We start from the raw sequence: 12120 nt of genomic DNA, 5'->3' as shown, positions 1-12120 counted from the left end.
TGCAGGGGGAATGCATGTAACTTCCCGGCAGAAACTCTTGAAGCTGTCCACTCAGGAAGACAGGTGCCTCATGGAGCTCAGCCTCTCTTGGCTGATACAGAAACTGCACGCTGACCAAGTTCCAGATAAACTGGGTCCCAGATGGTCACAAGACAGCGGCTTCCTCACCTTCCCCTTGTTCAGAACAGGAGCGAGGCAAAGACTGGGGCCCAGTCTCATTCCAGCCCAGCTGTGAAACAAGTGTGGTGTCACGGGGTGTGTATCTTGGGGCTACTGTGATCAGTGGGTGCCTACGACGTTCACCAGGCCCTGAGTCAGCCTCTGCACGTTCAGGGAAAGTGATAAGCATGGCTCTGTCCTCACGACACTGACGTTCTAGTTGTGGGAGGCTGACGCTGAACTAGGAAGTGACTAAATGAATGTGAACCCGTTAGTGAGACTGTGCTGCTGTGTAAGCAGATGGGGCAGGTGGTTCCCGGAGAAAGAGAACCAGGAATGGCTTTCTTGACATAAGAGAAGCCATTTTTGGCTTGGTTGGGATGGAAGCCTGGCCACAGTGCTTACCCTTAAACAGGTCTCAGTAATTAATGATCTTAAAGGAACAAAAGAATGCAGAAACAAACGGTTATCAGGTAAGAGAAGTAACAATGCTAGACAGCGTATCAGTTGTAAAGATTCCCTGTTCTGATTCAATGGCAAAGATTATCCTGAAGAGCTCAACCATCAGATCAACTGGACCCTAAGGGAGGATGATGGTGACCTTCTCTGAGCCTCATGACTTCAATTAACTAAAGCCTGGACTGCCCAAGCCCCTTGACGAATACGCATGTACCCTTAGCTTAAAACGTCCCCAATTTTGTTGTTCAGGGAAGCACGAATTTGGAAAAAGTCCCCTATGTTCTCCTTACTTACTGCAAGTGATCAGTTCTTCCTTCTCCTGCTCTTTGCCTTGGTTGTGTCTTTCCGCTCGACGTCCACCAACAGACGAACCCAGTTTTGGTAACGCTGGGAATGAAATAAAGGGGCTTTGTGTGACAGAGACTGGACAGCTACTTTGGCTAGGGTGTCAAGCAGGAGGGGGGTCATGTGACAGGAGCCAGGCCGGGGGGCGGGTGGGGACGACAGGTGCAGACCCACAGGCAGGAACAAGCTTGGTATAGCCAAGAAACAGAAACAGAGACCAGTGTGGCTTGAGCACCCAGTGAGGAGCGGGTGGGAGGGATATGTTGGGAGGGATAAGGACGCAGAAGCAGGAGGGGCCTGACATGGCGGAACCCGGGGGAGGGGAAAGAGAAGTGAACACAGCAGAGACGCAGGAGGTCAATCCGGGAAGGCTTCCCGGAGGAGGCTGCCTGTAGTTAGAGGTGAGAGGAGGCGGATCAAACCCCAGTTCTGGGCTTTGTCATTTCCTGGTCCTGTCGCTTCGGTCAAGCACTTAACGTCTCAGCCTCAGGTTCTCCTGAAATGCGACTAATTACAGCTGTTCTGAAGAGCTGCCGTGAGGCGGAGGGTGCGCAGCACTGCGTCGGCCACGGCCGCGAGGGCAGGTGCGCGGGGGACGCGCCGGTCCGGGCGGGGCTTGTCCCCCGGGACCAGAGGTCCTCAGGCCGGCGGCGGAGGCTCCTCCCCGGACGCCCGGCTGCCGCTGGCGGGAGAAAGGTCGCGGGCGAGGGGTGGGGGGGACGCGCAGGTCGCGGACAGCTGAAGACAAGGCCCCTTGCGGCCGAGAGGATCGTGCGCTGTCTCTTTAAGAGGTTGGCGGGCCGCCCCGCCCCCTAGGGATCTGATTGGCTCCTCCCGCTACGTGCGCCCTCTTTTCTGCGTAACCCCATTCCTATAGGCTGCTGCGGACTGGGGGCGGGCCTGCGTGCCGCAAGTAGGGACGGTGGCTGTTTTGCAGTTTCGGCGGAACGAAAAGGACGCGCCAGCCTTCCGGGTCACTGCTGTCGGGAGGGCCGCGCGGTGTCGGGCCCGACGGCGTCTCCCTACCCGCTCGCCCAGTCTGCGGGAGCCGGCCGCCCGCGCCTCTTGTGCGACACTCCCCGGCCCGAGCGCCGGAGGCCGAGTCCCGCGGCCTTGCGGGGTCCGCGGCCGGCGGCGGATGGGCGGCCGGGGCCTCAGGTAAGGAGGGGACCCCACTCCTGCCCCAGCTGCGGGAACCGATCCCGGCGGCCCCCGTCCCGCCTGCCGCTCCTGCCGCCGGGAGCGACCCTCCCGCCCAGAGGCAGGCTGGGGGCGCAGAGGGCCGGCGTCCTGGGTCCCCGGGGAGGCCGGGCTTGCGGACCCTGCGATCCAGGTTGTGCGGGAAGACGTCCCTGCGAGTGGCCGAGTCCCACCTCCGGCTCCCCGGGCCCGAGAAGTCGGGGGTCCACTGGACAGGGAGCGAGGAGTGACCTGCCCTCACGCTGCAGTAGGGTCGGGGCCGAGGGCCTCCCAGACGGTCCTCCCACTCCCCAGAAGGGCTGGGCCGCACTCTGCTGGATATTCATCTGTTCACTCACAACGTTTGTTGTCCTGGGGGGGCTGGGTCATGAGATGCCTGGGCTGGATAACCCACAAACACACAGCGAGGGCCGCTTCAGACAAACAGAGGTAGTCAGGGAGGGCTCCTCAGAGGAGGTGGCCCGAATGGTGAGCCGCAGCTGGGAAAGAGCACGCACAGGGGCCCTGAGGTAGGAACAGCACAGCAGCTTGGAGAACAGGCTGAAAGACAGGCTGTAGAGTGGAAGGGAATCATCACGGCAGTTGGCAGGGGTGAGGCCAGGTTGGACCTTGAAGGCCCAGGGCTGTCCTTCCTCCTGGGGGCTCCTGGCAGTGTCCACCTCCCCCCTCCCCAAGGCTGAAGGATTAGGGGGTTGGCCTCTGTCCTGTGGAGTCTTCCTCACCCTGTTTCGGTTCCAGGGTTTTAAGGCTCATCAACCAGCTCGGTTCGGAAGCCCTGAGGGGCGTTTAAGCAGCAGCCTCTCTGCTCAGGGTTTTGTTTGCCCCAGGGTTTCCCATCCAGTAGCTCTGGGTGGTCAGTCCCACTGCACAGATGAGAGATGGGAAAGCGGAGGCCCACAGAGGGTAAGGTCCTTCTGGTCCAGGGTCTCACAGCAGGTCCAGCTCGCAGGACCCTAGCCAGTTGGCATCCTGCCCACAGAGGGAGGGAGGGAGGTGGGTGGGAAGAGGCCTCTGGAATGTTAATGAGGTCAGGAGAGTCCTTCCCAGGTGGAAGAAACGTCCCAGATTCCCCGGTCCTGAGAGGCCAGGGGTTGCCCCAGAGCACTTGGCATCCCAGGAACTCCCCCTCTGAGAATTCCCTTCCCCATCCTTCCGGTCTGGCTTCACCCCTCCCTCCCCTGCCCTCAGCCAGCCTTCCCACCATCCCCTCTTTCCTGAGCCTGCACACCCCTTACTTTGCCACTACCTGGGCTTCTGCCAGCAAGGCCAGGAGCTCACTTGTGGTGGGGAGAGGGGAATACAGGCCACAGGCTGACCCCTCTCAGCCTCTTTCCCCTTTGTGTGATGGGATATTAGGAGTCACCTCTCTTGGAGGCTGGTGTGGTGGCTCAGCAGGTGACCCCGTGGAAAGCCTCAACTGCACACAGGCAGGGAAGGGCGCATTGTCATTTTTATCATGGCTTCAGTTATTTTGTGAGCTTTGACACATAGTGGCAATTCTGGTGTGGCTCAAGTGTGGTTCTGGGGCCAACAGAGCAGCAGTGCCAGCTGGGAGGGTGTTAGAGATGCAGACTCTCAGCCCCCAGACCTGCCTGACCCGAATCTGCTTGTTACCAACACTCCACTCTGGATCAAACCCGGCTGCAGGTGGAGAGACCAAGGCCCCAGGAGGGGCCCCTGGCAAGTTGCCGGTTGGGGGCCTGGGCTCTGGAGACAGACAGTCTGGGCTGTCCAGCTCCATGCAGGGGGTGACAGAAGTACCTCCCTGGAGGGTGGCAGGGCTCCGTGAGCCTTCTCTGCAGTTATTACAGAGCTAGCAGGGCTTGGTAGAGGAGGCTTAGCTGACGCTCTCCTTCCTCACCTCAGACTCCATACCAAGTGGCGCTTGGACCCGTGAACCAGATCCTTCCCCGCTGCACGTCCCCCAGCCCCTCCTCCGGGAAGAAAAGCAGCAGTTACCTTTCTGTGTGTGACCTTTTGTAGACATTCACTTCTCTGGTCTTGCTTGATCCTTACAGCAGCCTTGTTGGGGGGGGTGTTATTGTCCTGTGACACCCAGAGAGGAGAAAGACTCCCCCAAGGTCACGAAGAAAGAACCTGGCAGAGCCAGAAGCACAACCAAGGTCTACCCAACTCCAAGTCAAACAGGCCTACACAGGAAAGGGAATTTGTTGGATTTTGTAACTGAAAAGTCCGGCCTAGGGGTGCGGGTATCTAGCTTCAGGTGTGGCTGGATCCAGGGGCTCCCGCAAGGCGCTATCTCCAGGATCTATTTCCATCAGTCTTTCACCTCTGTGTTGGCTTTCTTTCCACGTGGGACTCCAGTGTGCACATTCCCTGGAGTTGTGGAGGGGTGGAGTCAACAGTACCTAAACCCTGTGGATGGGGACTGGGGTACTGAGGTGCCCCCATAGGAAAGTGGGTGCTGGACAAGCAAGGCCAGAAGCCCTCTGACCGCCCCCCCCGACTCTATCCGGCCCTCCTGCTTCTGTCCCCATCCATCCCCACGGGCTTCTCTCTGCCGTGTGGGGTCCCTGCAGGACATCAGGCAGCCCTGGAGCCCGACCCTGTGTCACGTGGGCACCCTGACCCCGACCCTGTGTCACATGGGCACCCTGCGCCCTGCTCAGGTGCCCCGCGCTGCACCACACCACCCCCACTCCGAAGCCTCTGGCTTACGGCACCCGAGGCTCAGCTTCTGGCGCTGGCAAGGGGCCCCTGTCCTGAACGCAGGGCATCAAGGAGGGTCCTGCAACGGCGGGGCCCCTTGTTAGCAAGGCAGAGGGGCAGTGTCATGGGGACACTGGGCTGGGCTCCCCGAGGCTCGGGCCAGAGCCTCGGCCTCAGCCTGCCCTGCCCTCTTCCCTCACCCCAACGTGCATCTGTCTGCGGGTCTTGCTGGCCAGCCCTCCCAAAGGGATCCCAGATCCCTCCACTCCCCACCGCTGCCCCCGCCGGTCGAGCCACTGCCCTCGCCGGCCTGGCCGGGCACTCCTCGGTCTCCCTGCCCCTCCACAGCAACCTCTCCACGTGGGAGCGGGGCCGCGTCGCCCGCCTTCCTACACCCTCCTGTTGCATTTGAAGTGAGCTCACGGTGCCGGTGATCCCGGCTGACCTGGCCCCTACCCTTCCTCCTCTCTCTTCCAGCCTGATCTTTGCCCTTTGAACAGGCCAAGACTGTGTGTTCTTCTTAGCACTTACCTCTAGGAGAAGTTTGCTTTTTAAGTACGGGTGTTTGTGCTGGCTGTCAGCCTCCGCTCTGAGAATGCAGGCCCCAAGAGGGCAGGTGTGTCCTGGCATCTGGACCCGCCGGGTCATAGCAGGTGCTTGGCCACGTCAGCACCGGTGGAAGGGTGCAGAGCACGGGAACAGGGAGGAAACCAGCTTCTTTCCTTGGACCTACTGTGTCAGGCACACGTTCTCCCCTGTAATACCTCCCGTCCTTGGTGTATCCTCAGGCTGCCAGTGGGGACGCCATCCCAGAGCCGGTGGGTGGCCTGTGGGAGAGAAGGATGGGGATTCTGAGCCCTACGTCTCGGCCCTCCCGCTTCAGGATCTCCCCACTTTCGGCAGAGCAGCGCTCGCGTTCCCCAGCTTGGCCCGTGGGGTGCTGCCCTGCAGGCCTGCTGTCCAGGGACGTGAGCGCAGCACGAGCACGGGATCCTGTTGCTTCGCTGCAAACCCTGCAGGAAGTGTCCTAGGCTGCTCCTTGCTGAACGGGAGACCTGCGCTCTCAGCATAAACGATGCATCTTGTCCATTTTTTAAAATCTACTGAAGCGTAACCCATACGGAGAATCACTCGGATCACAGGTGCGTGGCTCTGTGAACCGCGACACTGGAGCACGCCAGCGTGCCCGCCACCGGGTCGTGCCTCCAGGGCTGGCCCCGCGCCCTCGGCCCTCCACAGGGCGCCCCTCCTGGTGCCCGTGTAGGGTCAGGCCACGTGCCTACAGCTGGCCGGGCTCCGCTCAGCGCCCGGCTGCCAGGCCCTCCGTGTCACCACAGGGCAGGAGTCACTCTCATTTCCGGGCGGCGTTCCACCGGTCACGCGGACGCCCCGTTGACGTGTCAGTTCTGCTGACGGGGGCACTTGGGCCGCTCCCGCCTGGGGCTGTCGCGAATGGCCCAGAAATGGGGGCGCCAGGTCAGGGGCCCAGTCTGTTCAGTCATCGTTTTAAACGCTGGCATCTGTCACGTCCCGCTGCCCGGGCCCATGTGCTCCCTGCGACGTGCTGCTGCTGCTGTCCAGTCCCTGACACAGAGCTGACAGTGAGGACTGGCCCGTCGGGGGCCGGGTTGCGACCTGGGCAGGAGGGAGCGCCACACCTGCCCCCCACCTGCCGGCCCCCACCAGAGGCCCAGGGCTGCACAGCCCCTGCACTGCTCACGTGGTGGCTCTCACCCCCCAGGGCCGGCTGCTGGCGGGATGGACACCCCGGAGGAGGAGATCTGGGCCAGCGGGTCCCCGCCCCCGGCGCCCAACATCAGTGTGCCGCACCGCTGCCTGCTGCTGCTCTACGAGGACATCGGCACCTCTAGGTGAGGCAGGCACAGTCCTGCCGGGCTGCGTGACAGGGGGTTTCCGGGGTTGGGTGGGTGGGTGGGGGGGTGGGGGTGGGGTGGGGTGTGTGTGTGTGTGTGTGTGTGTGTGTGTGTGTGTGTGTGTGTGTTTGAGAGAAACGGGTGGGCTGCAGACAAAACCCCACCAGTGAGCTGCCTCCTCCTGTACCCACCTGCTAGGGTCCGGTACTGGGACCTCTTGCTGCTCGTCCCCAACGTGCTCTTCTTCATCTTCCTGCTCTGGAAGCTTCCATTTGCTCGGGCCAAGATTCGAGTCACCTCCAGCCCCATTTTTATCACCTTCTATATCCTGGTGAGTTCATTCCAGTTGGTGACAGAAAACCCAACTCCAACTGGCTTAAGCTGTCTTTGTAATGAAAAACCAGCTTCAGGTATGGCTGGATCCAGGGGATTAACTGATGTCATCAGGACTCTGTCTCTCTCTCTCTCTCTGCATCTTTGCTCTCCTCTGGCATCATCGCAGATGAGTTCTCCCCATAAGGTATCAGAGGTAGCCAAGAGCAGCTCTGAGCTAACCTCCCTGCCAACTCCAGCAGAAGGATATCTTTTCTGATGCTGCAGTGTTGACCTGGAATTCCCTCTGAGTGGCCCACCTTGGAACCCTTGTTCATCCCTTGAGCCAGACTCTGTGACTAACAGGGAAAGGGACACTTTGGAGCTGGGACGGTGGGGTCAGCTCAGCCAGACCGTATGGACTGAGGAGGGTGGTGGTCCCAGGAAGAAAACTGGGGAATGGTTACTAGAGGGAAGGGGAATGGATGCTGGGCTGGGGAAAAAAGCCCACTGCATTCTGAACCCCAGCTGTGCTGAATGACCTTGGGCCAACGACTTGGCCTCTCTGGGCCCCAGTGCCCTCCTACAGGATGTGACGTGGAGCTGCTTCAGTCTGTGGTGCTCCCGTGAGCACCCAGTGAGACTGCGCAGAGCTCCAGCCCCGTGGGGGCCTGGCACACAGTGGGCACGCGGCCCTGAATGGTGTCAGCCTCCCTGAGATTGGACACGGTTTTCAAGGCACAAAGGACAGAGTGTACGAATCTGGGCTCTTTTGTTCATATGTATCAGAAAACCGAACTTAAGCTCACAGAAGCCCGGCGGGGTGGCGGGGGGAGTGGGGCGGGGTAGTATTGACTGAGAAACTGACAGTCCCAGCTGGATCCCAGGGTGCTGTCTCCCTGTATTTCGTAGATGAGGTGCAGCACAGACAAGTCCCAGAGGCAGCGAGCGGCAGGTCTGGGATTAGAACCCGGCAGGCTGGCTGCACCACGTCACCCTAACAAGCCTTCCCAGGCTGTCAGCGTAGCCAGGAAACCAGGGCCCAGAGGGGAGGGCCAGGCCTCCCTGCATCCCACCCAGGCGGCTCGTTGAGTGTGGAATCCTTTCATTCTTGAGGAACTGAGGGCTCCTGCAGACGTGGGGTGTGGGGTGCAGGCCCTGCGATTCCCGGAGCTCTTGTCCCCCGACGCCAACCCCCCAACCCCTCTCTCGCTCACCAGGTGTTCGTGGTGGCGCTGGTGGGCATCGCCCGGGCCGTGGTGTCCATGACGGTCAGCACCTCAGATGCTGCGACTGTCGCTGATAAGGTGGGGCTGGGCCTGCTGGCAGGGCTGCTGGGCACTGGGAGGGGGCAAGCGGCCCCCAGGCTGACGCTCTGCCCACTCTGTGTCCAGATCCTGTGGGAGATGACCCGCTTCTTCCTGCTGGCCATCGAGCTGAGCGTGGTCATCCTGGGCCTCGCCTTTGGTGCGTCTGCTGCTGCGGCCAGGGCTCCCCTGCCCCTCCCTGGCTGGGGGCCTACCCCACCGTGGTTCCCTAGGCTGGCTCCCGCTGACTGACCAGCACATTTCTTCCAGGTCACCTGGAGAGCAAGTCGAGCATCAAGCGGGTGCTGGCCATCACCACGGTGCTGGCCCTGGCCTACTCCGTCACCCAGGTGAGGTGGGGGAGGGCAGCCCCGGGGGTCAGCGGGGCTGGGCATCCACTGCCTCCGGGCCCTGGGTCAGAGTTGAGTGTGCAGTGGCTCAAACTTTAAATGCAGCTAAGGAATCACTTGGGCGGCTGGTTAACAAGGCAGGTTCTGGGCCTCTCCAGTTCCGATCCAGTAGGTTGAACCTACCGTTTCAACGAGCAGTCCAGGTAGGGAGAGTGCAAGTCTGTAGATCCCACTGAGACCCGTGCATCCAGAGACCCCTTTTTTACCCGCGGGTGCCCCTCCCCGGGCCTGTTCTGAGGGCTGGAGCTGGGGGGCAGGGCGTGGCCAGAGAGCTGGCTAGAGCAGGGGACTGAGCGCCAGGCAGAGCGGGGCTTGGTGTGGTGGGGAGCCCAGGGACAGGGCGTTCCAGGTACAGGAGCCCCTGAGACCCTCTCCTGCCCGCCGCTGCAGGGCACGCTGGAGATCCTGTACCCAGATGCCCACCTCTCGGCTGAGGACTTCAACATCTACGGGCACGGGGGTCGCCAGTTCTGGCTGGTCAGCTCCTGCTTCTTCTTCCTGGTGAGTTGGGGGCTGGCCGGAGCCTCGGGCACAGCCTGCTAGCGGGCTCAGCACTGGGCAGGAGCTCCCTGCGTCCTGGTCAGCGCCAATGTCTTCGCAGGTCTACTCTCTGGTGGTCGTGCTCCCCAAAACCCCGCTGAAGGAGCGCATCTCCCTGCCCTGTGAGCGCCTGGGGATGGGGTTGGGCGCGGGGTGGGCTGTTGGCCTTGCGGTGGCCTGGAGCGGACAGCTCTGGGTGGGTGGGAGGCAGGGAGCCGGTCCGGTCCCGACATCTGGGCAGGACCTCACGCGCGTCCCCCCCGCAGCACGGAGGAGCTTCTACGTGTACGCGGGCATCCTGGCGCTGCTCAACCTGCTGCAGGGGCTGGGGAGCGCGCTGCTCTGCGCAGATGTCATCGAGGGGCTCTGGTAAGCGGCCGGGGCGGGGGGCGGCCGGGAGGGGGCGGGGGCCGGCCAGGTTGCTCCGCCGCAGCCCTGACCCGCCCCTCCCCCCAGCTGCGTGGATGCCACCACCTTCCTCTACTTCAGCTTCTTCGCGCCCCTCATCTATGTGGCCTTCCTGCGGGGCTTCTTCGGGTGAGTCCTCCAGCGGGGACTGCAGGGAGGGGGACTGGGGGGCGGGGTTCCAGGTCGCGCTCTGGGCTCTGCCGCCCCTAGCTTCCAGGCCGCGGGCGCCCCCGCGTGGCCGCCGTCGGGATCACGCCTTCTGCATCTTGCGCATGCGCAGCTGCCACTGCAGCATCCCAGGCTCTGGGCTCGGGGCTGGGGGGGCAGCTCAGGCTGGGACCGGAGCTTGAGAAGGCGGACAGGGTGCATGTGTGTACACGCATGTGCGTGCGGATATACATGCACACACGGGCGCGCACACATATGCATGCGCCCCTATAAATATACACATACACATATGTATACAAATGTATACGTGTGTAAGCTGCATATGCACACAAACATGTACACAAATATACATTTATATGCACATACATATATACACATGTACACACAGGCACATGCATGCATATACCACAGCCATACAGGCACGCATAGGTTCACATAGATATATATAAATACAGACACACACATTATGCACACAACACACAAAGACATACGCACTTTTCCCACGAGAGAGACAGGCCATGCCTGCTGATCTGCACTGTGTTTTTCATTTAAGGATAGATCAGCTCATTCCCCAGCACCTGCTGTAGCCGCAGACACAACAGGGAACAAAGCAGACAAACCCCTGAGCTCACGGAGCTTGTGTTCCATCTGGGGGCAACTGGAGTGGGGAGCAGTGTTGGGGGGAGTCCAGTGTGTCTGAGTGTGGGGTGGGGTGCACTCTTGTGAGGCACTCTTGTGACTCAGACGTGGTGGAAGCAGGCGTTCTGCCCCCAGCCCCCCCTTCCCTACCTGCCAGGTCTGAGGGTGGGCTGCAGGGGTGCCTCAGCGCTGGAGCGAGAAGGACTAGATCGGATCCCAGCCCTGATGTGCGTGACCTCACACACGATTTATCTCCCTGGCCTCAGGCTCCTTTTTGTAAATGGGGAGTGACGCTTTCTCCCTGGACAGTTACCCAGAGGACTGAGGACGGGCGGGCACCTGGTGGGCAGTAGTGAGTGCTGCGGGGCAGGGGTCTGGGCCCGCATCTGCCCCGCACTGTGGGCAGGTGCTGTTTAAGGCCCATCATTTCCCCAGTCGAAGTCCTTCCACCCATTTTGTGGTGAGAAAGCAGGCGCTCGCCAGGCTCACACGCCAGCAGCAGGAGGGCCGGTTTTAATACCGGTGTCCCAGCGGACTCCAACATCAAAGCAAGGAAGGGGACCTCGCAGGGTGGGTGTTAGGGGGCCATCAGCACGTTTCTTGCCATGTCTGATGCCTCATTGCCCAGCCCCAGCGAGGGAGGCCTTTGCTGACCCACAGTGGGGCTCCCCTGCCTCTCTCCTCCCCTCCAGCTCGGAGCCCAAGATCCTCTTCTCCTACAAATGCCAAGTGGACGAGACCGAGGAGCCGGACGTGCACCTGCCCCAGCCCTATGCGGTGGCCCGGCGGGAGGGCCTGGAGGCAGCGGTGGCCGCCAGCACGCAGTTCGACTCAGCCGGGGGGATGGCCTACCTGGACGATGTGGCTTCCATGCCTTGCCACACGGGCAGCATCAACAGCACAGACAGTGAGCGCTGGAAGGCCATCAACGCCTAGCCTGGCTGCCCCGGAGGGCGGGAGGGCCTGGGGGCCTGCGGAGGACCGGCTGGGGAGCGCAGAGCTCCCGGCAGGGGAGGACGGGGGTCAGGCCCGTGCGTGGGCAGCAGCCCTGTGCAGGCCCTGTCCCGCCCTCTGTCCCCCACTTGCCTGCGGCCACCTCTGCTTCAGCTGGGGGCCGCCTCCCCCTCCCACCTGCCCTCGCCTTGTGCGGCGACTTGGCCCCGACTTTGATGTCTCAGGGCCGGGCCTGGCTAGTTTGGCCAAGGGCACCTCCCTGCAGCCTGCGCCCCCAGGACTGGTCTGATCTTCGTCATCCTCCGCCCCCCTGCCCCCCACAAAGCCCGCTCTGGCGGATGGGCTGAAGTGTGTATATTTTCTGGATCTGTTTTCTAATAAAAAGGAAAAGGAGCAGAACGTGTTGCCGTGAAGACTGTGCGGGGATACCGGGGCCGCGGCGCCCCTCTGCATGGGGAGCCCGGCGTACCTGCTGTGAGGCCCCGTCGGAGCGGAGGGGACGGCCGTGGAAAGAACCGTGGGTCCTGTGCGCTGTCCTGTCTGCCCCTCACGCTCTGTTATCCCGGGCAGCACTTCCCCTCGTGCAGCTTCTGTTTCCCCATCTGTGAAATGGGGATAAGAAGGCCTGTCTCGCAGGGATGTTTGTAAGGATTAGCAGAGAGCAAGCGTGGCTGG

General features: G+C 61.7%; 2 protein-coding genes across 3 annotated transcripts in view; one reads left to right on the top strand and one right to left on the bottom strand.

The window, feature by feature from the left end:
• Positions 1-1621, bottom strand: part of MCM2 (minichromosome maintenance complex component 2) — a 22052-nt gene extending 20431 nt beyond the window's left edge. Inside the window, exons 1-2 of the mRNA XM_057554497.1 lie at positions 1386-1621; positions 913-1005 (exon numbers count right to left, since the gene is read on the bottom strand). The gene's annotated coding sequence lies outside the window, so the exon portion shown is untranslated. The remainder of the gene's footprint in view (positions 1-912; positions 1006-1385) is intronic.
• Positions 1413-12120, top strand: TPRA1 (transmembrane protein adipocyte associated 1). 2 transcript variants are annotated; one of them, XM_057554498.1, is made up of 12 exons: positions 1413-1547; positions 1901-2121; positions 6575-6704; positions 6906-7038; positions 8240-8326; positions 8414-8486; positions 8597-8676; positions 9127-9237; positions 9338-9398; positions 9543-9645; positions 9733-9813; positions 11184-12120. In XM_057554498.1, exons 1-12 carry the CDS (start codon positions 1465-1467, stop codon positions 11425-11427), a joined length of 1407 nt encoding a protein of 468 aa, XP_057410481.1. In that variant the 5' UTR covers positions 1413-1464; the 3' UTR covers positions 11428-12120. The 2 variants fall into 2 exon arrangements, with proteins under 2 accessions (XP_057410481.1, XP_057410482.1); XM_057554499.1 differs by lacking the exons at positions 1413-1547; positions 1901-2121 and adding an exon at positions 5401-5975 and having other exon boundaries at positions 11184-11923.

This window comes from Balaenoptera acutorostrata, chromosome 10 (genome assembly GCF_949987535.1).
Source record: "Balaenoptera acutorostrata chromosome 10, mBalAcu1.1, whole genome shotgun sequence".
NCBI classification, from domain to species: Eukaryota; Metazoa; Chordata; class Mammalia; order Artiodactyla; family Balaenopteridae; genus Balaenoptera; species Balaenoptera acutorostrata.
This window is presented reverse-complemented; position numbering and strand designations above follow the sequence as displayed.